This window comes from Neovison vison, chromosome 10, assembly GCF_020171115.1.
Source record: "Neovison vison isolate M4711 chromosome 10, ASM_NN_V1, whole genome shotgun sequence".
Lineage (NCBI taxonomy): Eukaryota > Metazoa > Chordata > Mammalia > Carnivora > Mustelidae > Neogale > Neogale vison.
The window spans coordinates 46,890,994-46,918,871 of NC_058100.1; the positions used below are offsets into that span (position 1 = coordinate 46,890,994).

The 27,878-nt window shown below is 37.5% G+C and overlaps 1 protein-coding gene across 5 annotated transcripts in view; it reads left to right on the top strand.

The window, feature by feature from the left end:
- The window catches only part of CEP350 (centrosomal protein 350), a 156,935-nt gene that overhangs the window by 70,617 nt on the left and 58,440 nt on the right, over window positions 1–27,878 (top strand). For all 5 annotated transcript variants that reach the window (XM_044267212.1, XM_044267214.1, XM_044267216.1 and 2 more), the window contains 8 exons: window positions 3,384–3,494; window positions 3,943–4,083; window positions 6,033–6,169; window positions 6,963–7,085; window positions 16,955–17,124; window positions 21,348–21,544; window positions 22,148–22,332; window positions 22,777–22,864. In XM_044267212.1, coding sequence (XP_044123147.1) covers window positions 3,384–3,494; window positions 3,943–4,083; window positions 6,033–6,169; window positions 6,963–7,085; window positions 16,955–17,124; window positions 21,348–21,544; window positions 22,148–22,332; window positions 22,777–22,864 — 1,152 coding nt within the window. The remainder of the gene's footprint in view (window positions 1–3,383; window positions 3,495–3,942; window positions 4,084–6,032; window positions 6,170–6,962; window positions 7,086–16,954; window positions 17,125–21,347; window positions 21,545–22,147; window positions 22,333–22,776; window positions 22,865–27,878) is intronic.

A 27,878-nucleotide genomic window follows, 5' to 3' on the forward strand; every position in this document is an offset into this window, starting at 1 on the left:
AGGAGTTTTTTTTTAAAGATTTTATTTATTTATTTGACAGAGCGAGATCACAAGCAGGCAGAGAGGCAGGCAGAGAGAGAGGAGGAAGCAGGCTCCTCGCTGAGCAGAGAGCCCGATGCGGGACTCGATCCCAGGACTCTGAGATCATGACCTGAGCCGAAGGCAGCGGCTTAACCCACTGAGCCACCCAGGCGCCCCTAGTTTGAGGAGTTTTGATCAATGTAACCACAACCCTAATCAAAATATAGAACACTTCTGTTGCTTCAGACAGTTCACCCATGGATGATCTTTTCAGTTAATGTGCTCTCCCAGAGGCAGTTACCATTCTGATTCCTAATCACCATAGTATTTTTTGCCTGTTCTAGAACAGGCATAATGGAACTGTTCTTTGTACTTTGTTGTGTTTAGCTTATTTAATGTGGTATAATGTTTTGATTAATCCATGTTGTATCCATTGTTTTGTTCGTTCTATTTTTTTGCTGAGTAATATTCCATTGATCAGTGTAACACAGTTTATCTTCTTTTTTTTTTTAATTAATTAATTAATTAATTTGACAGAGAGGGAGAGAGATCACAAGTAGGCAGAGAGAGAGAGAGGAGGAAGCAGGCTCCCTGCTGAGCAGAGAGCCTGATGCGGGACTCGATCCCAGGACCCTGAGATCATGACCTGAGCCGAAGGCAGTGGCTTAACCCACTGAGCCACCCAGGCGTCCCAACACAGTTTATCTTCTTGATGTACATTTGTATTGTTTCCAGTTTGGGGCTATTATAAATATTTCTGTTGTGAATATGAATTTATATTCATAAAAATATGAATATTTTTACAACTCTTTATTCAACGTGTGTTTTCATTTTTCTTGCTTTAATACCCAGGAGTGTAATTGCTTGGGTCAAGTAAAAGTATATGCTTAACTTCATATGAAACTGCTATACTGTTTTCCAGAGTAGTTGTATTATCTTACACAGCAATCTGTGAGAGTCCCAGTTGCTCCACATTTTTGCTGTCATTGGTATTCTAGGCATTCTAGTGAGTGTGAACTGGTATCATTGTGGTTTTAATTTGCATTTCTTTTATGACTCATGAGGTTGATAATCATTTTGTGTGCTTATTAACCATTCTTATATCATCTTTGTGAATGTCTTTCATATTTTTGGCTTGTTTCATAACAGGATTGTATAGAAGTCCTTTACATATGGAAACTAGAAACAAGTCCTTTTCAGATATATTTCAAATACTGTTTCTCAGTCCTTAGCTTGCCTTTTAATTTAAAAAAAATTTTTTTGTCTTTTCATTTTTAAACTGTATTTTTTGAGTGCAGAATATTTTCATTTTAATGAAATCCAGTTTTTCATTTTTTTCTTTTCTGTTCATTTTGTTTTCTAAGATATCTTTGCCTACCCTAAGATGTTAAGATACTTTAACAAAGATTTTTTTTATGTTTTTCTAAAAAGCTCTTATAGTTTTGGCTTTTATATTTATTTAAGTGTGTGAGCCATCTACTTACTTATGGAGTGTGAAGAAGGGACCAGAGTTCATCTTTTCCTCCATCTGGATTTTCATTTGTTCCGTCAACATTTTCGTAAAAAGACTTAAATTATCTTGGCCCCTTTACCAACAATTAAGTAATTGCTTATATGGAGGTCTATTTCTGGACTCTGCTCTTCTTTTCCATTGATCTATATGCCTATCCTTAATGCCAGTGCCATACTGTTTAACTATGTTCTTAGAGTGAGTCATGAAATCAGGGTGTAATTACTTCAGTTTTGTTTTCCTCAAGGTGGTTTTGGGTATTCTAGGTTTTTGCATTTCTCTATAGCTTTTAGAATTAGTTTGTTGGCTTCTACCAAAAAAGAGGGGGGCCTGATTTTTAATTTTTGTTGATTTTGATATGACTGGCATTGATTCAGTAGATCAGTTTTGGGGGGAGAATTTACATCTTAACAATATGGCATTTTCTAATTTGTGAGCATGATACCTTTTTCTATTTAGGTTTAAAAAATAATTCTCTTTGCAATCTAATTTTCAGTGTACAGATCTTACACATTTTAAAATTTATTCTTAAATATTTTGTCTCCTGATGCTGTTGTAAATAATTTTTTCTCAATTTTGTTTTGCATTTGTTCTTCCCAAAATAATTAAAACCATTCTTTGTGTGGAACTATCCCATACTTTGCAAGAGATTGAGCATTCCTGTACCTCTCCCAAAAAATAACAGTAGTGCTGTCCAGTCATCAGGACAGCAAAAACTCCCCCAGACATTTCCAAGTCTTCCTGATGGAGACTGGGGAAGGACTGAAAAGAGCTTCGTTAAAAGTCTCTGGATTGGGGTGCCTGGGTGGCTTAGTGGGTTAAAGCCTCTGCCTTCAGCTCTGGTCATGATCCCAGGGTCCTGGGATCGAGACCTATATCGGGCTCTCTGCTCAGCAGCGTGCCTGCTCCCCACCCCACCCCCACCTACTTGTGATCTCTGTCTGTCAAATAAATAAATAAAATCTTAAAAAAAAAATCACTGGATTAGGGAAATGATCCCATGGCAGTGGCCATTACCTTGAAATCCAAAATAGCACTGAGATTCTCTACCATTTTAGAGATACATTATAATTCTGGGCTTCCAGATTTATGCAGGGCATTATATAACTTTATATACGGTCTTTCCACCTTTAGAAAACCTGTATTTAGCACAATTTCAGAAGAAATGAAAAAATATAAATTGATTGATAATGTTATATGAAATAGTGGAAAGAAAAGGTCCTGGTGAGGGGACCTTTTCTGGGGCAATATTTTCATGAAACTACTCCTGTAAAGCCAGAATAAAGGAGTCCTAAAATTCTGAGTTGTGAAGTGTCACCTTTATTTATTTATTTATTTATTAACGATTTATTTAATTTATTTATTTGACAGAGATCACAAGTCGGTGAGAGGCAGGCAGAGAGAGAGGAAGAAGCAGGCTCCTTGCAGAGCAGAGAGCCCAATGCGGGGCTCGATCCCAGGGCCCTGGGATCATGACCTGAGCTGAAGGCAGCAGCTTAATCCACTGAGCCACCCAGGCGCCCCACCTTTATTTTTATACATAGGACATTTTAATCTCTCTTATAGAGTTAGGCACTGCAGCTTTTGCTTTAAAACTAGCTTTTTTGTATGAGTTCTTAGTCCTGTGTGCCTTGGAAATTTTTTATTTTACTGCATTATTTGACACATAGTAGGTGGTCATTAAATTTTGATAACAGTTTAGGGCTATTCTATTTGCTGTCTTTCCTTGAAGTTCTAACAGGTTGCTTCAAAAAAATTATGTTAAGAAAATAGTATTACGGGTAATATCGTCACTGTGTTAAAATGGTGTAGTATCTTAGAATTAATAGTTGATCATTTTTTTATTTTGAAGGCACAGCAGCAACGCCATGAGAGAGACTTGGCCCTTTTGAAATTGAAGGCTGAACAAGAGGCTTTGGAGTGTCAGAGACAATTAGAAGAAACCCGAAACAAAGCAGCTCAGGTACTTAACATTTGCAGCATGCACTGGTTCGGTAAATCTAAATTTATATCTTTAGAGTCACTTCAGTTTTCTTTTAATTATCTAGGAGTAAAAAAGGAAAGATATAATAATGCTTTAGTACATTATGCCATTTGGGTTAATTTCATGTCATTTGACTCTGGTAGCAGTCCTATGAGTTAAGATTTATTCCCAATTTAGAGAAGTGAGAGCTGAGGTACATAATAGTATTTATTGTCTAAAGAAACATCAACTCGTGAATGGTGGAGTTAAAAATTAAACTCCAGCAGTAATTTTGAGACTCTAAACTCTAGATTTCAAGACATGAAATCTACACATTTTGTTTTACAAGGCATTTGCGCCATAAAACAATTTTAAAATTAAAGCTAATTTGGAGTGGGGAGAGACTGAGACATAACAGAAGTTCTCTTTTTACTTTTTTTATTTTCAGGTCCATGCAGAATCCTTACAGCAAGTGGTCAAATCACAAAGGGAAGTAGCGGAGGTCCTGCAGGAAGCAACTTGTAAAATGGCCACTCACCAAGCAGACACTGCTCGCCTCAACACAGACGTGGCTCGCCAAATCTGTGAAGTAAGGCCATTGAGAGACCATTTTCTTTTAGTCAGTCTGAGTAGATTTGGTCTTTGTAGTTTCTAACATCTAGCAAATATGTACTTTTGATTAGTGACTTTCAGTGGGAGCCAAATACTGTTGACTTGAGGCAGTATGTTGTACATGTGAGTGATCAGAGGCAGAAAAAATGGAGAACTCTAAATGTCTGCCCTCGAGTAGGCTTTTAAAAATATACTGATTTGGGGTGCCTGGGTGGCTCAGTGGGTTAAAGCCTCTGCCTTCGGCTCAGGTCCTGATCCCAGTATCCTGGGATCGAGCCCCACATTGGGATGTCTGCTCCGCAGGAGAGCCTGCTTCCTCCTCTCTCTCTCTCTGCCTGCCTCTCTGCCTACTTGTGATCTCTGTCTGTCAAATAAATAAAATCTTTGAAAAAAAAAATATACTGATTTTATTGATGTATAATTTACAGACTATAAAATATATCCATTTTAAGTGTATTGTTTGATGAGTTTTGACAAATATATAGGTATCTAATTAGATGTAGATATCTATATCTATATATTTCTGTCTTTTCTTACCTCTCTGTCCATCCCTATAAACACCACCGTAATTGAGGAATAGAATACAGTTGATTCTTGAACAACATGGGCTTGAACTGTGAGGGTCTGCTTATATGCAAAAATTTTTTTGACAAATACAGTACAGTATTATAAATGTAATTTTTCTTCCTTAGGATTTTCTTAATATTTTTTTTCTCTAGCCTACTTTATTTATTTTTTTAAAAGATTTTATTATTTTATTTATTTATTTGACAGAAAGAAGGAACACAGGCAGGGGGATTGGGAAAGGGAGAAGCAGGCTTCCTGTCGAGCAGGGAGCCTGATGTGGGGCTCGATCCCAGGACCCTGGGATCATGACCTTGGAGGCAGACACCCAACTGACTGAGCCACCCAGGTGCCCCTAGCCTACTTTATTATAATAATACAGTATAAAGTACATATGTATAAGATACGTGTTAATCAACTGTTTATGTTATGGGTATGGCTTCTAATCAACAATAGGCTATTTTGTAGTTCAGCTTTGGGGGAATTAGAAGTTATCCACAAATTTCAACTGCTTAATGAATTGGCTCCGCTAACCCCCATGTTGTTCAGATGGCAACTGTATTTCCGTCACTAAAAAAGTTTCTTCATGCACCTATCCGTTCTGTCCCCAGTTTTGTTCCCAGGAAGCCATTGATCTGCTTGTATGAAGATGGTTCCTTTCTACCTACAGTGATGTTAGTGTCTTGTCTTTTACTGTACCAAGAACAAAGCCAGAAACAGTTTTACTGTTGTCTGTGTACGGGATATTATAGTCTATAGTTATAGTTTCAGTTTATATTAGCAGGTACAATCTAGGATTGTTTGTGAAATGATTTTGTTATTAATATTAAAAGACCAGGAACCTCCTGGATTGGGTACTGTGGGATTGTGCATGGACTCTTAAGAAAATTTTAGACAACATTAACAAAGATTTCAAACACACTTCAAGTTGTCAAGGCAGTGATTGAATGAACACCAAATGCATAATACAGGCAGCAGTTGCCGTACTGGTGAATAGGGAAAATACCTCCCATTGTAGGTCAAAACAGATATAGGAAGTAGAAATTGAGTTGATTCTTACAGAAGATTTATTTTTGGTTTATAATGACTTATTATATTACTTGAAGATTTTGTTTTAATTTATAGGCTGCTATAGTTAGATGAAACTTAGAAACCAGGTAGTCCATCCAGCTTTTTATTTTTATAAGGAAGCTTTGTGAGACTTAAAGAATCTAAATGACTTGCCCCCAGTGTTTTACCTCTTACAGTGGAATTTACTTGCTCTTAATCCAGTGATCTTTCGAAGACACTGTGCTCCTTCTCAGTTTTCTGTGATTTTTTTTTTTTCACATCTACTTTTGCCTTGTGTGTGTTCTTATTTAGATGGCAGAGTTGACTCGAACTCATATCTCAGATGCCATCACTGCTTCCGGAGCTCCCCTGACAACGCTGTATGACCACCAACGACAGCATGCTCCAGACTTTGTGAAACAAATGAGGACCAGAGCTGAAACGGATAGGTTAATACTCAGTCATTCAGCAACTATGCAATGAGTATCTACTATGTCCCAGGCCCTGTCGTGGGTGCTAGGAGTATAGTTATGGGCATACAGTGTGGTGGGGAAGATAGATACTGTAATCAAATATTCACTGAAATGAATGAACACTTACACACTGAGACATGTGTTATGAGAGAAAAGAACATACATCTCAAAGATCTAAAACGAAGGAATTTGAATAGCCTGGGGGTACAGCGACATTAGAGAAGGGTTTCCTGGGGAAAGAAAGCTTATGGTGAGATCCAGTGGATGGAAAGGAGTCAGTGATGTAAAGCAGATAAAGATTGGCAGGTCAGTACATACAAATGTAGGAGGAGAAAATGAGGGAAGAATGTGACTCGAGCAGAGAACAAAGGGGAAAATGGTGGGAGATGATGCACGGCTCAGATGACGGTAGGACATTGCAGACCCTGAGGATTTTGGAGTTTATTCTTGGAACAAAGAAGAGTCAATTTTTTAGGCAGCCTGGGTGATGTGATCATGTTTGTTTGTCTCTTTTTACATCACATTTTGACTGTCTCTAATTCATAGATTTTAAGTCCCTATTCACATTTACTGATACTTAGGGTGATTTGTGTTTATTTCTCACAGAGCAAAAGTTATTCTTTTCTATGAGTGAATGCCTTTCTTAAAAACTTTGTCATAGCTATTTCATAATTTCTATTCAAGATTTTATCTCAATGTTAAATGGCATTTAAAATCCTTCTCTTATGAGAGACTTTAAATGTTTAATCAGTTTTTATTTTCTTTGCAGGAAAAGTCAATCTGTTTCAGCCTCTCAGAGTAAAGAAGGGACCCTTGATTCAAAACATCAGAAGTATTCCCCTTCATACGATAGTTATTCTGAGTCTTCAAGATACAAGAATCATGATCGAAGGTGAAAACACTTTAATGTAGTAAAGTGTGGTGAATGGCTTAAACAGTGCTTTTTCTTTTTACTTCTTAATCTCATTTCTTTAAATGAAATCGTGTCTTTCCTTCAAAGTTCTGACTTCCCTTATTTGATTAACTGATTTATAAAATAATTGTTCTGTGTAGTAATGTAACTACCATTTCTTGAGAGCCTGCCTTCTACAAGCACCGTGTCAGTTTCTTTTCTTTCTTTTTTTTTTTTAAATTATTTGACAGGGAGAGAGAGAACACAAGTAGACAGAGAGGCAGGTGGTGGGCGGGGGTGGGAAGCAGGCTCGCTGCTGAGCAGAGAGTCTGATGCAGGGCTTGATCCCAGAGATCATGACCTGAGCTGAAGGCAGAGGCTTAACACACTGAGCCACCCAGGTTCCCCTCTTTGTCCTGCATTTATTTTTTTTTATTTTTATTTTTTTTTAGATTTTTTATTTTATTTATTTGAGAGAGAGAGACAGTGAGAGAGAATGAGCGAGGAGAAGGTCAGAGAGCGAAGCAGACTCCCCATGGAGCTGGGAGCCTGATGTGGGACTCGATCCCGGGACTCCAGGATCACGCCCTGAGCCGGAGGCAGTCGTTTAACCAACTGCGCCACCCAGGCGTCCCTGTCCTGCATTTAATATTTACAGCAATCTTCTAAGACAGATACTGTCCTCATTTTATAGTAGGGAACAGGGGCTCATGCAGTTGCTAAAGAAACTCGCCCAAGGTCACACAGATAGTAGCACACCAAGGAATTGAACCTTGGTTTATCTGGCTCCAAGTCCTATGTTTATTGTGCATTGCTTTGCTAACATCCATATTTCTTGACATTACTGTATGTACTAATTTTTATAATTATAAAAGAAGACCGAATACTTTGTCATTGGTTCTTGCATGGTATTAACATCTGTAGTTTTCAGTTATGGTTCTGTTTTTGGATTAGATTTTCAAAGCTCCTTTTCCAGCATTCTTACGGTAGGATACCTACATTGTCAAAGTGAAACCTCATTTAAAAATTAAATCATGAGACTAAAAAACATTAGTGTGGGGCATTAAGTACCTACTATATCTCTGGAACTATGCGTTTTTCATTTAAACTTCCTGACACGCAGTTCATTGAGGCTGTCACCTGGGTCACTACAGGGTTCCTCAGTTTTCCCAAACCATTCCCCAGTCTCTTCACTAACCACATGGTAACTGGAGTGATTTTTCTAAAATTTGCAGCCAGCCAATTTGTTACTCATCTGTTTGAAACCTTTAGTATTCCTTTAGAGCCACTCAGTACAGCATGAAAGTTCCTTTATTATTGAAGCTTTGGTCCATCTCTAGCCCTGTCTCTTGGCATTTCCCCTCTTACCCTATTCTACTAATTACAACTACTCTAATGTAATTCTCTAAAAAAAGAGCCATGCTCTCTCTCTCTATTTTGTGCCATTACATATGATATACCTTCTTTTTTTAAAATTTAAATTCAATTAATTAACATAAAATGTACTATTTCAGATTTAGAGTTCAGTGATTCATCACTCATATAATTCCCAGTGCTCATTACATCACATGCCCTCCTTAATGTCCATCACCCAGTTACCCCATCCTCCTGCCTACCTCCCCTCCAGCAACCCTGGGTTTGTTTCCTATGATTAAGAGTATTTTAATGGTTTGTCACCTCTCTGATTTTATCTTGTTTTGTTTTTTCCCTCTCTTCCCCTCTGATCCTCTGTTTTGTTTCTTAAATTTCACTTATGAGTGAGATCATATAATGATTGTCTTTCTCTGATTGACTTATTTCACTTAGCATAGTACCCTCTAGTTCCATCCACATAATTGCAAATGGCAAGATTTCATTTTTTTTTTTATGGCTTGTAGTGTTCCATTGTATGTATATACCACATTTTCTTTCTTTTTTTAAATTAACATGTAATGTTTTGTTTCTTTCAGGGATACAGGTCTGTGAATCATCAGTCTTACACAGTTCACAGCGCTCACCATAGCACATACCCTCCCTAGGGTCCCTCACCCAGCCACCCTATCCCTGCCCCGCCCATCCCCTCCAGCAACCCTCAGTTTGTTTCCTGAGATTCCTAAAGAGTCTCATGGTTTGTCTCCCTCCCTGGTCCCATCTCATTTCTTTTTTCCCTCCCTTCCCCCCATAACTCCCCGCCCTTCCTCTCAAATTCCTCATATCAGAGAGAGCATATGATAATTGCCTTTCTCTGATTGACTTATTTCTCTTCGCATAATACCCTCACGTTCTATCCATGTCTTTGTAAATGACAAGATTTTGGTTTTTCATGGCTGTGTAGTATTCCAGTGTATATATATTATACCGCATCTTCTTTATCCATTCATCCGTCAGTGGACATCTGGACTCTTTCCATAGTTTGGCTATTGTGGACATTGCTGCTATAAACATTGGGGTGGAGGTACCCCTTTGGGTCACTACATTTGTGTCTTGAGGGTAAATAACCCAGTAGTGTGATTGCTGGGTCATAGGGTAGCCCTATTTTCAACTTTTTCAGGAACCTCCGTACTGTTTTCCAGAGTGGCTGCACAGCTTACGTTCCCACCAACAGTGTAAGATAAGAGGTTTAGGATTCCACTTTGACCGCATTCTCGCCAACATCTGTCATTTCCTGACTTGTTGATTTTAGCCATTCTTAGTTGTGTGCGGTTGTATCTCAGTGTGGTTTTGGTTCGTATTTCCCTGATTGTGAGCGATATTGAGCATTTTTTCATGTGTCTCTTGGCCATTTGTAAGTTGTCTGTGGAGAAATGTCTGTGTATGTCTTCTGCCCATTTCTTGATTGGATTATTTGTTCTGTGGGTGTTGAGTTTGATAAGTTCTTTATAGATTTTGGATACTAGCCCTTTATCTGATAAACACTTGCAGATATCATCTTCCGTTCTGTTGTCTTTTGGTTTTTTGACTGTTTCCTTTGTGTAGAAAAGACTTTTTATTTTGATGATATCCCAGTAGTTCATTTTTGCTTTTGTTTCCCTTGCCTTTGGAACCATGTCTAGCAAGAAGTTGCTATGGCTGAGAGGTTGCACAGAGGTTGCTGCCTGTGTTCTCCTCTAGGATCTTGATATCTCACATTTATGTCTTTCATCCATTTTGAGTCTATTTTTGTGTATGGTGTAAGGAAATGGTCAAGTTTCATTCTTCTACATGTGGCTGTCCAGTTTTTCCAACACCATTTGTTGAAGAGGCTGTCCTTTTCTATTGGATATTCTTTCCTACTTTGTCTAAGATTAGTTGATCATAGAGTTGAGGGTCTATTTCTGCGTTCTCTATTCTGTTTCACCGATCTATGTTTCTGTTTTTGTGCCAGTACCACATTGTCTTAATGATTACAGCTTTGATATAGAGCTTGAAGTCCGGCATTGTGATGCCACCAGCTTTGGCTTTCCTTTTCAACATTCCTTTGGCTATTCAGGGTCTTTTCTGCTTCCATACAAATTTTAGGATTATTTGTTCCAGCTCTGTGAAAAAAATTGATGGTATTTTGATAGGGATTGCATTGATTATATAGATTACTCTATGTAGCATAGACATTTTAAGAATATTTGTTCTTCCAATCCATGAGCATAGAAAGTTTTTCCATTTCTTTGTGTCTTCCTCAATTTCTTTCATGAGTGTTCTGTAGTTTTCTGAGTACAGATGCATTGCCTTTTTGGTTAGATTTATTCTTAGGTATCTTGGTATTTGGTACAATTGTAAATGGGATCAACTCCTTAATTTCTCTCTCTTTTGTCTCATTGTTAGTGCATAGAAATGCCTTTGCTGATTTCTGTGCATAGATTTTATATCCTGCCACTTTGCTGAATTCATGTAAGAGTTTTAGCAATTTTGGGGTGGAGTCTTGGATTTTCCACATAGAGTATCATGTGCAAAGAGTAAGGATTTGACTTCTTCTTGCCAATTCGAATGCTTTTTATTTCTTTTGTTGTCTGATTGCTGAGTCTAGGGCTTCTAGCACTGTGTTGAACAATAGTGGTGATAGTGGACATTCCTGATGTGTTCCTGACCTTAAGGGAAAAGCTCTCAGTTTTTCTGCCCTGAGAATAATATTTGCTGTGGGCTTTTCATAGATGGCTTTTATGATATTGAGGTATGTTCCCTCTATCCCGACACTGTGAAAAGTTTCAATCAAGAAGAACTGCTATACTTTGTCAAAAGCTTTTTCTGCATCTGTTGAGAGGATCATACGGTTCTTGTCCCCGCCCCCCTTTTTTTTTAATTAATGTAGTGTATTGATTGATTAATTGATTTGTGGATGTTGAGCCACCTGTGCCACCCAGTATTAAATCCCACTTGGTTGTGGTGTGTAATCCTTTTAATGTACTCTTGGATCCTATTGGCTAGTATCTTGATGAGAATTTTGGCATCCTTGTTCGTCAGGGATTTTGGTCTGTAATTCTCCTTTTTGGTGGGGGTCTTTGTCTGGTTTTGGGATCAAGGTAATGCTGGCCTCAAAGAAAGAATTGGGAAGTTTTCCTTCCATTTCTATTGTTTGGATAGAAGAATAGGTATTAATTCTTCTTTAAATGTTTGGAAGAGTTCCCCCGGGAAGCCATCAGGCCCTGGACTCTTGTTTGTTGGGAGATTTTTGGTTATTGCTTTGATTTCATTGCTGGTTATGGGTCTGTTGAGGTTTTTTCTTTCTTCTTGTTTCAGTTTTGATAGTTTATGTGTCTTTAGGGATGTAGCCATTTCTTCCAGATTACCTAATTTGTTGGCATGTAATTGCTCATAGTATGTTCTTATTTCTTAACTGTTTGTTCTTAACTGTTCTTAATTGTTTGTGTTTCTTTGGTATTGGTTGTGATCTCTCCTCTTTCATTCATGATTTTATTTATTTGAGTCCTTTCTCTTTTCTTTTTTATAAGTCTAAGGTTTTTTCCAGTTGTATTAATTCTTTCAAAGAACCAGCTCCTCCTTTCGTTGATCTGTTCTCCTGTTCTTTTGGTTTCTATTTCATTGGTTTTTGCTCTAATCTTTATTCTCTTTTCCTACTGGATTTAGGCTTTATTTGCTGTTCTTTCTCCAGCTCCATTAGGTGTAAGATTAGGTTGTATATTTGAGACTTTTCTTGTTTCTTTAGAAAGGCTTGTATTGCTATATACTTCCCTCTTAGGACCACCTTTGCTAAAAAAGTTCTTTAATTTCCTGGTTGACCCATTCATTCATTTTTTTTTTTTTAACCCATTCATTCTTTAGTAGGATGCTCTTCAGCCTCCACGTGTTTGAGTTCTTTCCAAATTTCCTCTTGTGATTAAGTTCCAGTTTCAAAGCATTGTGGTCTGAAAATATGCAAGGAATGATCTCAGTCTTCTGGTACAGGTTGAGACCTGATTTGTGATCTAGTATGTGATCTTTTCTGGAGAATGCTCCATGTTTACTGAAGAAGAATGTATATTCTGTTGCTTTAGGATGGAATCCTTGGAATATTATCTGTGAAGTCCATCCGGTCCAGTGTGCCATTCAAAGCCCTTGTTTCCTTGTTGATCTTATACTTAGATGATCTGTCCATTCCAGTGAGTGGAATGTTAAAGTCCCCTACTATTATTGTATTATTACTGATGTGTTTCTTTTTGTTACAAATTAGTTTATATAATTGACTGCTCCTATGTTAGAGGCATAAATATTTACAATTGTTAGATTTTCTTATTGGATAGACCCTTTAATTATAATATAGTGTCCTTATTCATCTTTTATTGCAGTCTTTGGTTTAAAATCTAATTTGTCTGATGAAAGGATTGCTACCCTAACTTTCTTTTGATGTCCATTAACATGATACATGGTTTTCCACCCCCTCACTTTCAATCTGGAGGTGTCCTTGGGTCTAAAATGAGTCTCTCGTAGACACATACTGATGAGTCTTGCTTTTTTAGCCAATCTGATACCCTGTGTCATTTGATTGGAGCATTTAGCCCCTTGACAGAGTAACTATTGAAAGATATGAATTTAGTGCCATTGTCTTACCTGTAAAATCACAGTTTCTGTATATTTTCTCTGTTCCTTTCTAGTTATGTTACTTCTGGGCTCTCTCTTCACTTAAAGGATCTCCTTTAATATTTCTTGTAGGGCTGGTTTAGTGATCACAAAATCTTTAAGTTTCTGTTTGTTCTGGAAGCTTTTTATCTCTCTATTTTGAATGACACCCTTGATGGATTAAGTATTCTTAGCTGCATATTTTTCTCATTTAGCACTCTGAGTGCCAGACCTTTCTGTCCTGCCAGGTCTCTGTGGATAGGGCTGCTTCCAGTCGAATGTTTCTACCCTAGTAGGTAATGAACCTCTTGTTCTGAGCTGCTTTCAGGATTTTCTCTTTTTCTCTGAGATTTGCAAGTTTCACTATTATATGTTGAGGTGCTGACCTTTTTTATTGATTTTGAAGGGGATTCTCATGTGCCTCCTAAACTTGAATGCCTTTTTCCTTCCCCAGATTAGGGACGTTCTGTGCTCTAGTTTGCTCTGGTATACCTTCTGCCCCACTCTCTTTCCTCTTCTTTTGGAATCCCAATTATTCTGATGCTATTTTGCTTATCACTTATGTCTCAAGTTCTCCCCTCATGATTTTTTTTAAGATTTTATTTATTTATTTGACAGAGACCAGAACTGGGCAGAGAGGCAGGCAGAGAGAGAGGAAGGGAAGCAGGCTCCCTGCCGAGCAGAGAACCTGATGCGGGGCTCGATCCCAGGACTCTGGGTTCATGTCCTGAGCCAAAGGCAGAGACCTTAACCCACTGAGCCACCCAGGCGCCCCTCCACTTGTGATTTAATAGTTGTTTATCTCTCTTTTTCTCAGGTTCTTTATTCTCCATCATTTTATCTTCTATATTACTATTTCTTTTGTCCAATTCATCCTAGCAGTTAGAGCCTCCATTTTTTTAAAAAGATTTAATTTATTTATTTGACAGACAGATCACAAGTAGGCAGAGAGGCAGGCAGGGAAAGGAAGGGAAGCAGGCTCCCCGCTGAGCAGAGAGTCCTACATGGGGCTCGATCCCAGGACCCTGGGATCACGACCTGAGCCAGAGGCAGAGGCTTTAACCCACTGAGCCACCCAGGTTCCCCGAGCCTCCATTTTTTATTGCATCTCATTAATAGTCATTTCTGTTTCAACTTGATTAGATTTTGGTTCTTTTATTTCTCCAGGTAGGGCTTCTCTGTTGTTCTCTATGCTCTTTTCAAGCCCAGCTCATATCTTTATAATTGTTATTCTGAACTCCAGTTCCAACATCTTACTTATATCCATATTGATTAGGTCCCTGGAATTCAGTACTGCCTCTTGTTCTCTTTTTTGAGGTGAGTTTTTCTGTCTTATCATTCTTGCAGAAAGTGGTTGCTTTTCTTTTAAGGCTTTTCTGTTTGTGGACTTGTAGCTACTCTTTTCTTAGATCTCCAGTTGAGTTCGCAGGTATTCAGAATAATTTAATAGCTACCTACCTGAATTCCTGGGACCAGACAAAACTAAGGTCTCTTACTCCTTTGCCATCATGGACTCCTCCAAGAGATACCTTCTTTCTAGACCTTCCCCACTCTATTTTATTTAATTTACTTTTACTCCCCTCCACGAGTCAGTGTTACCCTTAGTCTGCTTTAGATATCCCTTCTGTGTTCTCCCATAGCACTCCATATATAACTGTTTGAGCCTTTACCACCTTCTATCTCTTGTTACTTTACTTGTCAGTTATAGAGTACACTAGAAATTCTTTGAGGTCTTCATTTTCATCACCCCAAAAAGAAGGCCCATACCCATTAGTCATTTCTTTTGCTCTCTCTTCTCCAGCTTCTGGCAACCACTAATCTACTTGTATATCTGTTCTCTGTGGATTTGTCTCTTTTGGACATTTCATATAAATGGCATCATACAATGTGTGGTCCTTTGTGACTAGTTCTTTGACTTAGTATAATGTTTTTAAGGTTTATCTATCATACATTAGTATATTATTCCTTTATATGGCCAAGTAATATTGTCTTGTATGGATATCCCACATTTTATTTACCATCAGTTGTTAGACATTGGATTGCTTCTATTTTTTGACTATTATGAATAGTGCTGCTATATACCTGTATATACAAGTTTTTGTGTGGACATAGGTTTTCATTTCTTTTTGGGTATTTTGGGATTGCTGGGTCATAAAATACCTCTGTTTAGCTTTTTGGAAAATTGCTATGCTTTTCCAAACAGTTGCTCCACTTCACATTCCCACTAAAAATTTAATTTTTTTTTTTACATCCTCACCAACATTTGTTATTGTCTCTCTTTTTTACTATAGCCATCCTAGTGAGGATCATGCTGTACTGCTGTCCTCAGAACTTAGCAAAATACCTAACATGCAGTAGGCAGTTTACCTCACGTTTACTGAGTGAATGATTGGCACATAACTGCTAAGTAGAGTAATTGAGATTAATCCCATATCCTTTTGACTCCAAAGCAGTCGCTCTCTCCTGCTTTATCTCTTTTACCTTATAGCTATATCATATGGTTTATACTTTCCAAAACATTTACTAAACCAGACACATAATTGCACAGTATTCTGATAAATACAATTATAGAAACATACCAAAAAAAAAAAAAAAAACCAGTATAAATGCAGAGAGGTACCAAACCTTCCTTGGGAGTGGGAGAAGAAGTGTGTAAGCACTTTACAGAAATGATACTTGAACTAAGTCTTAAATCAGGGAGGCAGAACAGTCTTAAATAGGTTGGCAGGGAAGGAAAGGCATTTCAGAAGAGGATATAGCTTATGGAGAGGATCTTAAGACATGGCTTGTAATTGGCTCTCTCTCTTTCTGTGTATATTTAAATGAATGAATAAGGAAAGCAAAGGAGGAGGAAGGAAAACACTGATCTTATATACAACTAATGAATCGTTGAATACTGTATCGAAAACTAATGATGTACTATATGTTGGCTAACTGAACATAATAAAAAAAATAAAAGAAAACAAATTCACTAAGCATTTGGAAACTTGAGGCTAAAGTCAAGGGAAGGCAGAACTAGTTGATACAGATTTAAGGCTCAATCTGAATGATAGTAGTTGAAATTACAGAGATGCATAAGATTGCCAAGGGACAGTATATAGCATAAAAGAGAAAGGGACCAACAACAAAACTCTGGGAATCACCATCATTTTAAGAAAAGCCAGGAAAATTCAAAGGACAAGAAAGAAACAGAAAAACTGGTTCGGGAGATAGAAAAGCTGGTGAGGGTAGAAACAAAGAGTGTAAGAAAGAGAAGTCTTTTTCTTAACATTTAATTTTGATAAAATTTCAAGCTTATAAAAATATTGCAAGAATAATACAGGTTCCTAAGTATTTTTTATCCACATTATACTGATATTAACATTTTACTACATTTGCTTTAGCTAGTGGTGCTTTTAAAGAAGGAGGTAGAGATCAAGACCATATAATACTGCAGAAAAATTATCCATTGGATTTGGGAATTCAAGTTTAGGTTGAGTTTGAAAGAAGGATTATAGTAGAGTAGTTGGAATTAAGCTGATTGTGATTAATTGTGATGTTGATGAAAAGTAAGGAAGTTGAAACAGCCAAATAGAGGCCCCTTTTCCTTGATTTTGATTTTAAAATGAAAGGAAAAGGGGGAAGTGATAGTCTGAGATTAGTGCTCGCTTTTCATGACTATTTAAGAGTGAAGCCATTGTCTTTTCTACAATAGTTTCTTCTCAGATCTCTGTCCACTTCGCATTTTATGTTTTATGTTACTTGTTTCATCATTTCATACCTTGATCATGAAGCACATTCCCCTTGCCAAATAAATTTACTTTGAATTTACGAACCTTATCACTCTTTTTTTGTTTGTTTGTTTCTATAATATCTGTAAACAGAAGTAGTAGTGGTAGCAGTCGTCAAGAAAGCCCTTCAGTTCCATCTTCTAAGGAGAATGAGAGGAAACTTCATGGTGAAAAGATGGAGAGTTCTATTGATGAACAAGTTCAGACTGCTGTAGATGATTCTCTGCGAAGTGACAGTGTGCCGTCTCTTCCTGATGAGAAAGGTAATGTTTCTTGCATGTGTTTGTACAGTTAACTTGTTTGGGGAGACTTCCAGAACCCTTTGAGATATTTGTGACTGAGCTGGTTAGACCATGGTAGTGTGTGTGTGTTTGTGTATCTGAATCTGATATTAAGTGTATCTAGGTGAAACTATTTCAAAGCTATAATGACTTCATAATGACAACTTCCACGTAACGAGAGAAATAAAGGATACAGGAAAACGAATTATCTGTTAATTTTCTCCTACAGGATGAATTTAATCTCTGTAAAATTTTATCTTAATAATAGTGCTTGTAATTAAAATAGTGAAGACAAATTTATTGAAAGTGTCTTTGAGTCTCAGGATAGTAACCATCCGTGACTTAATGTTGTTCTCAAGCTGTTTGCCATGGTGCCAGGCTCCAATAACTGCAGATTTATCGCTGTCAAGTGACTAACCTGAAATGTCATGAGCTATGATTTTTTGATATATTTCACTTCTTTAAACAATATGAAATTAAATTACTTGAACTTCTACTTCTGACCACAGTGGAGGAACAGGACCAGATTTACCCTCCCTCCTAAAACAAATATCAGACAAAACATATGAAATAACTATTTTTAAGACATTGAACATGAGGCAGTGAACGCTATTGATTCATGAGAGATGAAAAGCCATGAGCTGCGCTATGACTGCTCCAGCTTACGGCCTGAAGGCAGTCTCCGGGCTGCGTGCCATGGAACCCAGTAGTCTTCCCTCGTGGAAGAAGTGAACTTAGGGGTCTGGAGAGCTAAGGTAACTAAAGTCCAACCAAGATCCAAAGAAACGACACCATTTTAAAAACCTGTATGTAGGAGAAAAGCCAACTTATCTTTTGTTTAGCAGTGACTTCTTAGAACACAACAGTGGAACTACAATCTCTGAAAGAGAAAAATTGATAAGCTATGCTTGTTTAAATTAAAAAACTGCTCTGTGAAAACTGTTAAGAGGATTGAAAAGAGAATCCAGAGACTGTTAGAAATATTTGTAAATCACATAAGGACTTCTTGCCAGAATTATATAAAGGACCCTTAAGACTCAAAAACAAGAAAATCAACAACCCTATTTAAAAATGTGCATAAGATCTGAACAGACACTTCATTAAAGGAACTATACAAATGGCTAGTAGATTTAGGAAAGGTGTTCAATATCATGTGTTAGGGAAATGAAGATTAAAATCACAATGAGATACTACAACATACCTGTTAGAATGGCTGAAATCCAAAAAGCTGACAACAAAGTGGTGGCGGTAAAGATGCAGAGCAATGAGAACTTGAATTCGTTGCTGATGAGAATGCAAAATGGTACAGCTGCTTTGTAAGACATTTTCAGTGTCTTATAATAATCCATTAATCACATGCCTAGGCAAACGAATTGAAAACTTAGATCCTCACAAAAGCCTATCCACTAATGTTCATAGCACCATTTTTCATTATTGCTAACAACTAGAAGCCACCAAATGTCTTACGAAGAGAATGGATAAGCAAACTGGTTCATCTGTACAGTGGAATACTATTCAGCGATTAAAAGGAACAAGCTATTTTTTAAAATTTATTTTATTTTTTTTTAAAATTTTTTTAAAAGATTTTATTTTTATTTATTTATTTGTCAGAGAGAGAGGTAGAGTGAGCGTGAGGACAAGCAGATAGAGTGGCAGGCAGAGTCAGAGGGAGAAGCAGGCTCCCCGCAGAGCAAGGAGCCTGATGTGGGACTCGATCCCAGGACGCTGGGATCATGACCTGAGCCGAAGGCAGCTGCTTAACCAACTGAGCCACCCAGGCGTCCCAAAGGAACAAGCTATTGATTCATGCAACATAACGGATGAATTTTGAGTGAATTTTACTAAGCAAAAGAAGCAAGGTGCAAAAGGCTACATAGCGTATGATTCCATTTATATGACATTCTGGAATAGGCAAAACTTTAGGGTAGGAAAATAGATTAATGGTTCTCAACTGTTAGGTAAAAGAGGAAGTTGTTAAACTACAAAGGGGATGCACAGGAGAACTTTAAGTGTGAAGCAACTTATGTGAGGGATGTCCTGTATGGTTCTTTATGTACTGACAGATGCTGTGCATTTTTCAGAACCCTAGAGCTGTATATCACAAAGAGTAAATTTCAGCATGTGCAAACTAAACACACACACACATCAACCAGGATGTTGGGGATCCTAGAATAGAATGCAGTCTATGACAAAGGAATCTAACTTTATTACAAATGTATGGCATAACCACACTGAAGACGGTGGAAGAAAAAGGAGCCGACCTAAGTAATTTTGGAAAATGGCATTTTTGAGTGGAAATTGTAAACCTAAATATAAAGAGAGCAGAATATAAACACTGTATTCTTTTTGTGTGTGTGTGATATTTGTATTTATTAAGTTCTTAAATCAGCCCTGGAAGTTTGTGATTTTATATTTGTGTTAGTAGAGGTAAACAAAAAATGTGAATTGGACTCTCATTTCCTCAGAAAGTTCCTGGAGAAGATTCCTTCTTTTTTTTTTTCTTTTCTTTTTTTTTTTTTTTTAAGATTTTATTTATTTATTTGACAGAGAGAGATCACAAGTAGGCAGAGAGGCAGGCAGAGAGAAAGGAAGGGAAGCAGGCTCACTGCTGAACAGAGAGCCCGATGCGGGACTCGATCCCAGGACCCTGAGATCATGACCTGAGTCAAAGGCAGCGGCCCAACCCACTGAGCCACAGCTACTGTCTTCTATTGGCTTTCTTTAAATTTTTAAATCAATTTTATGGATTTACTGCACTCATTTCAAACACATAGTAAAATGAGTTTGACAACTGTGTGATATACACCCACGTTATCACAGTCAGACTCAAAATTTAGGATATATTACCCCCACATTTTCCCATGACCCTTTACTTTGCATTCAACTGCCCTCCCCAAGCATCCCCTGATGGGCTTTCTGTACTTGGACTTTCACTTTGCCTATTCAAAAATAATGTAAGTGGAATCATACAATATGTGTTTTTTGAGTCTGATTTCTTTTATTAAACACTGTATTCTAATTGGTAAATGAGCTTTTCACATGGGTAAAGGTAAACAGTTCTTTCAATACATACGTAAGAATAGGTAAACAGTCCTTACGTATGTATTGGGGTTGAATAAATAAGTAAATTGATGTTGGATGGTAAGAGCCAGGTTTCTCGGTGGAGAAGGATATTAGATACACAAGAAAGGAAGACTGGAATGAACCCTGTGGTGCTGGATTAGAGTCAGTGACATCAATCTGAATCCATCTTTGGATGGATGGATGGATGGATACAGGAACTACTGTGTGTGTGTGTGTGTGTGTGTGTGTACATCGGTTAGTATACATGCATACATTATCTAGCTCTGGCCACTGACAGAGAAAAGAAACTGTGATGCTCTAGTAGTAACAAGTGTGACCCAGTGCCAGGGTGCCTGCGTGGCTCAGTTGGTTAAGTATCTGCCTTTGGCTCAGACCATGATCCCAGGGTCCTAGGATCAAGCCCTGCATCAGGCTCCCTCCTTGGCTGAGAGCCTGCTTTTCCTTCTCCCTCTGCCCCTCCACACCTTGCTCGTGCTCTCTCTCTCACTCTGGTCTTTCTCTCTCAAATAAATAAATAAAATCTTAAAAAAAAAAACAAAACACCAGTATCCATAATTGTGGTTTATAAACACTCTAATGAAAGAAATTAGATGAGAGAGAGCTCTTTGGAGAAATGACTGATTCTAGGACTGGAGAGGGAAAATACAAAACGAACCTGGAATATTTTATAGTACTGGAAGGTAAGGCTGTCCAAATAAGAAAAGGACTGGAGGTGACACAAGAGCCATCATGTTATAAATTACCATGGTATTGATGAATTCTAAAAAAAATTTTAATATGCATTTCTTTGCTAATAATGTTAAACTTTTTTTACTTTATTTTGACCATATTCTCTTTGTGATGCATTTGATCATGACTGTTTCTCATTTTTCTATAGGATTATTACTTTTCTAATTCGTTTGTTAGAGCTGTTTATATATAGTGTATTACATTTTTACCATATATCTTGTACTCATATTTTTAGGTACTTCAGTGAATTTTTATTGCTATGCCTATTAATTGTTAACCATCAATTCCCTGAATTTATTAGATTGTCCCATAATGAGACGGCAAGGGCTATTAATGAATACTTACTGAAAACCATTACAATGATAAAATCTACTTGTTCCAAATTCCTTTAGATTCTACTTCTATTGCAACTGAATATTCCCTGAAATTTGATGAATCTATGACAGAAGATGAAATAGAAGAAAAATCATTTCGATCTTTACTACCTTCTGAAAGTCATCGCAGGTTTAACATGGAAAAGAAGAGAGGCCATCATGATGACTCTGATGATGAAACCTCTCCAGAAAAGACAACACTGTCTTCTGCCAAGGTGCGCTTCCGTTTACCTGTGGAGATTACTTCATAAATAGCTGTGGCTATGTTTTCTCAAAGATATGACCATACATTTTGTACTTGAACTCAGGTGTCATCTATCAGAATGATTTTCCTAAGATTGCAATTTTATAGCTATACTAATTTTTGCTACAGAATCTGGCTTTTCTTTCCTTACAAAGAAGAACATAGACTTACTCCTTGGAGTAATTTAGAAGACCTTTGAGGATTAGAGCCAGTGTTATGTCTCTGGTGTTTCAATTGCTTCACTCTTATAACATTTTATTCCGTGTTAAAAGTTTGTATCATCTTGCTAAATTGTTAGCCTTTTGGACAACAGGGACAGTTCTTATCCAACTTTATATTCCTGGGACAGTACCTGGCTTATGTAGTTGTTTGTTAAAACTTCATTGGCTGAATAAATTAGCTGATGAGTGTTACTCCCTCTCATGTGCCTTTTTTGAAGCGAGTTCTCTGACATGGTCAGCTCTTTTTATATACATAGCTTATTTTTTATAAGTACATGCCTCTTTTAACAATATTAATTTTAAGTTCCAAAGGCTTAGGTAATGATAAACTTGAAATAAAATCTCCACTTTAGGAGCTGAGCATGCCATTCTCAGGAGGACAAGATAGTTTTTCTAAATTTACTATGGAGATGGTTCGACAGTATATGAAAGAAGAGGAAATGAGGGCGGCTCACCAGTCTTCACTCTTGCGTCTCCGTGAGAAGGCCTTGAAGGAGAAAACTAAGGCCGAATTAGCCTGGCTAGAGCATCAGAAAAAGTAAGTTGTTTCAGTGAACATCGTTTTCGCTTTCCAATTTCTTCTTCTATCCAAGGAAATGCTTTGTCTTTAAAGCTGTTTTTGTTTCTTCATTTAATTTAATTTGACCAATCCCGTTTCTTTCTTTTTTTTTTTTTTCACTAGTCCACCTCCTTCTCATAACATTCTCTTTGCATTTCTCTTTTATCACCTGACTCTCATATTACTATTTATACTTAATTCCTTTACCGTGTTGTAAATTTAAAAGCAGTTGTATCTTCAAAGGGCACAGCCTAGAGTTTGCATATATTATATGTGCAATAAAATATTTGATGGGGTAGGCTTTGCTGCATGTTTTCCATGTTTGAAAATGTTAAATTGTTTCAGACTTTTCAGTGGTAGAGAATTCTTGACATTATAATAGAAATTTAATCAACTCTTTGTCTCAATGTGAAATATTTGCAGACATCTACGAGACAAAGGAGAAGATGATAAAATGCCCCCACTTCGGAAGAAACAGCGTGGTTTGCTTTTGAGGTTGCAGCAAGAGAAGGTATGTTAGAAGAAAAACAATCTTTAAGAGAATTTTTCCTAAGGCAAGTTAGATGGTGGAATCTATTATTTTGTCTGACTCTTTTTCTTAGTATCACCTTAAGTGTGATTTATGTGATATTTGCCCCTGTCTTTGCCTATACCACAGTATTTACAGAGATTGCTTTGTTGGTAGTCTGCTATATTTCTAATTTGTGTCACTACTAATTTAATACAATGTAGAGTCGAACCTGCCTTCCTTTGTTAAATAGTGTGAAATGCATATTTAAAAAAGAAGTTATTTGTAAATGAGTCTCTTTGGATTAATTTTTTAGTCAGTATTTTTCCCAAATAGATTTTCAGGACATACTCATTACAAATTGATGAATATTTTGGCTGAGGGAACTCAGACACCTCAGGTTGGAATCTGGGAGAGGTAACATGGTTTAGTGGTTAAGAATTCAGGCTCCAGAATCAGATTGCCAGGGTTAAAATTCTAAATCTACCAATTATTATTTTCATAATCTTGGACAAGTTACCTGATTTCTCTGTGCCTCAGTTTCTCTCTAAACTGAGGATAATAATGATAACGTACTTTGTTGAATTTTTGGAAAGAATAGATTAGTTAATACATATAATAAATTTACAGGAGATTTTGGCACAGTGGTAAATACTCAATGAATGTTAGCTATTATCTAAATTGTAGCTTTGTCACTTACAGCTGTGTAATATAATGGTCAAGTTTCAGTAACTCTCTGAGACTTAATTTCCTCACCTGTAGGAGTAAGATAATACTTCATATGGTGGTTATGAGGATTAAAATGAGGTAACGTGTAAAATGTTTTCATAGTGCCTAGTAAGTATTCAGTGGATTCTAGTTTTCTTTTCCTTTATTGATCTCATGCACGCTTCTGATCCCTATGTTGGATGATCTGTGGGAATATAATCATTTAAGTTATAGATTGGTTATTGCTCAACTAGTTTTGTTTTGTTTTGTTTTAATATATGTTCACCCCAAGGAGACATCACTGATTGTATGAACTTTAAAAATTTGGAATTTTGGGGGCACCTGGGTGTTTCAGTTGGTCAAACATCTGACTCTTGATTTTGGCTCGGTTCATGATCTCAGGGATGTAAGATCCAGCCCTGCATCTGGCTCCACTCAAAGTGCAGTGCGGAGTTTGCTTGTGATTCTCTCCCTTGACCTCTGCCCTTCCCTCTCCTCTCCTCACTCTCTCAAAATAATTTTTAAAAAATAAAATAGAAATTTGGAATTTTTTCAAAGAAGTTATATCTTTTTAATCCAGGAAAATTGGTTTCAAAATAACTTAAAAATTTCTTAGTTAAAATAAGTAACTTTTTACATTACAGTAGCTTTCTGTTTGTAAAGTAGAATAAAAGCTAGATTTACCAGTATTTTCTCTCATCCTGTGTGTTTGTATTTTCACTTTCTTATTTATTTATTTATTTAAAGAGAGAGCAAGCAAAGAGGGGCTGGTGGGGGGATGGGAGTGGACAGAGGAGGCAGAATCTTAAACCGGCTCTGTGTCAGTTGTGGAGCCCAATATGGGGCTTGATCTCATGACCCTGATATCATGACCTGGGCCAAAATTAAGAGTCCCATGGTAACCTCACTGAGCCACGCAGGCACCCCATGTTTTCACTTTTCTTGATAGTGTGCTTTGAAGAACAAACCTTTGGATTTTGATGAATCTAATATTTCACTGCATGACTGCTGATAGCACATTTAGATTTTGTTATTTTGAAAGTTTACTTGTTTTACCTTCTTTTTTGAAAGATTTTTTTAAAAAGATTTTATTTATGTATTAGAGAGACCACAAGTAGGCAGAGAGGCAGGCAGAGAGAGAGGGGGAAGCAGGCTCCCCGCTGAGCAGAGAGCCCTATACAGGGCTTGATCCCAGGACCCTGAGATCATGACCTGACCTGACCTGAAGGCAGAGGCGTAACCAGCTAAGCCACCCAGGTGTCCCTTGAAAGATATTTTTATTAGGCATAGAATTATTTTCTTTTGGCATTTTAAAAGATATTTTCCATTGTCTACTAGTTTCCAGTGTTTTTATGGAGAGGTCAGTTGTCTTAATTTTTTTGAAGGCTGTTTTAAGATTTTTAAAAATTTGTCGTAGATTTTTTTCAGATGTGCTTAGGTGTGATTTCTACACATACTGTTAGGATTTACTAAGCATCTTGAATTTGTTGTTTGTTGTATTTAAGTTTTTGAAAATGATCTCTTCATGTGTTCTGCCTCACTCTCTGCTTTTCTTCAGAAACTCCAAGTAGAAATATGTTAGACCTTCTGACCATTTACCATATTTCTCTACTGCTCTGTTTTGGTTTTATATCACTCTCTAGATACAAACAAACAAAACCCCCACATGCTCTCAATTTAGAGAGTTTCTGTTGATCTGTTTTCAAATTCATTAGTGGGTGTATTCTGCTCTGTTAGTCATCCAGTTCTTAATGTGTTTTTTTGTTCTATAATATCTCTTTTCTTCTTCTTGATAGCTTTTTAAAAGATTTCATTTATTTTTAGAGAGCGTGAGAGTTGGGGGGAGGGGCAGAGGGAGATCTCTCTTGAGCAGACTACACTGAGTGTGGAGCCCAATGGGGTGCTTGATCTCAGGATCTGACCTGAGCCGAAACCAAGTGTCTGCACAGTTAACTGATTGAGCCACCTAGGCAGGCACTCCATCTTTTTTATAGATTTTAATTCTCTGTTTACTTCAGTATTTCTGCTCTGGTGTTTTGTTTTGTTTTGTTTTTAGGATTTTAATTTATTTATTTGACAGAAAGAGATCACATGCAGGCAGGGAGGCAGGCAGAGAGAGAGGGGGAAGCAGGCTCCCTGCTGAGCAGAGAGTCTGATGTGGGACTTGATCCCAGGACCCTGAGATCATGACCTGAGCTGAAGGCAGAGGCTTTACCCCACTACCAGCTAAGTGCCCCTCTGTTTTTTCCCATATTTTTTGGTCACATTATTCGTAGTCATTTTAGCTTTCTTGTCTGTTAACTAGATATTTGGACATCTGTGTGTTTGCTCCTATTTTCTCTCTGTATTTTCTGTTATCCTATGATTCTTTTTCTTTGCATGCCTAATAGTTTTTATCTTCATTTTTTAAATTTAAATTCTAGTTAGTAGCATACAGTGCAGTATTGGTTTCAGGAGGAAAGTGATTCATCACTTACGTATGACAATACCCAATGCTCAGCACAAGTGCCCTCCTTCATAGCTATCACCCATCTAGCCCGCCCCCAACCACCTCCCTCCATCAGCCCTCAGTTTTGTTTTTTTTTAAGATTTTTATTTACTTATTTGACAGAGAGAGATCACAAGTAGGCAGAGAGGCAGGCAGAGAGAGAGAGAGGAGGAAGCAGGCTCCCTGCTGAGCAGAGAGCCCGATGCGGGGCTCGATCCCAGGACGCCGGGATCATGACCTGAGCTGAAGGCAGCGGCTTAACCAGCTGAGCCACCCAGGCGTCCCGGTCCTTAGCCTTCTGTCTGTGCTGCTTAAGAACAGGCAAATGGTTTGAGGGGGAGACTGAGTTGGAAGCCTTTTAAGTCTCCAGTTTTGTCACCTAAGGTCTGTATACCTGTAGGAGTGGTGACTGGTGTAACCACCTTGGAGCAGTTTGACTGTATCTGGTCATGTTGACAACACGTACAGTCTGTGAGTCCGCGGTTCTGTGTCTTTGTATATAGTTGAGAAGTCCTCACACATACGCAGGGGAAAATGGAAACAGCTTAATCCTTTCATTAAGAGAATAGATAAAACAAAGCATATTCCTACAAGCAAGTACAACACTGCAGGAAATGAATGCATTACATATCAGCACTGTTCAACAGAGATTTCTGAAATGATTAACGTTCTGTATTTTTGCTCTCCAATACAGTAGTTATGAGTTGCATATAGTTTTTGATACTTAAAACATGGCTAGTGCAACTGAGAAACTGAAATTTTAATTTATTTACTTTTAATTTAAATGACTGTGGAGCTGTGATTATCGTATTGAATAGTTACAGCAGTAGATCTTTATCAAAAATAGTAGTACTGGTTTTTATAGAAAAGCAAGATGCAAAAGAATATGTACAGTATGATACCATTCTCATAAATTATTTTTAAAGATTTATTTCTTTATTTGAGAGAGAGAGTGAACAAGCATGTGAGCTGGGGAGGGACAGGAGTAAGGATAGAAGGAGAGAGAGAGAGAGAGAGAGAGAGAGAGAGAGAGAATCCTCAAGGAGGCTCCCTGCTGAGCAGAGTCTGATGTGGGGCTCGATCCCAGGATAATGAGATCATGACCTGAGCCAAAATCAAGAGTTGGCCACCCAACCAGCCAAGCCACGCAGATACTCCTGTAGTACTTCAGAATATTTTTTAAAATAAATGTGCAAAAACCACTCTGATCTAACTATCTACCCCTGGGAAGTGACCCTGCAGAAATAAAAGCACCAGCGTGGAAGGATATATTTACTAAGATATTTACTGCAGTTGTATTATAAGAATTATTTTGACTAGTAGTGAGATTCTGTAACCACTTTGGCCACATGTCTTTGTCCAGCTGTATCCAAAACAACAAAGAACATATTTTCCTATGTCGTATTCTTTTTTTGGTTTTTTTGAAATAAATTTCACATAACATAAAATAACCATTTTAAAGTATAATCCACGTACACCCCTAACCGTTTTGAAGTGAACAGTTTGTATAACCTTAAAGCTTATTCTGAAAAGGAAAGCAAACATCTTTCCTCAAGAATCCCCGCAAAACAGTTTCTTTTCTAGGCTTGGATTGGGTGGATTTATATTAATTTGGTTCAGAAACTCAGGCCTAAGCTAATAGCAGCTTTTCAAAATGTGCTTTGTGGAGCTCTGGGGTCACAAAGGTAAAAACTGTTTTCCTAATATGAATTTGCCCTTTTCATGTTTGACATTTGTACTAAGTGGTACAAAAACAATGGTTGGGGGGGGCACCTGGGTGGCTCAGGGGGTTAAGCCTCTACCTTCAGCTCAGGTCATGAT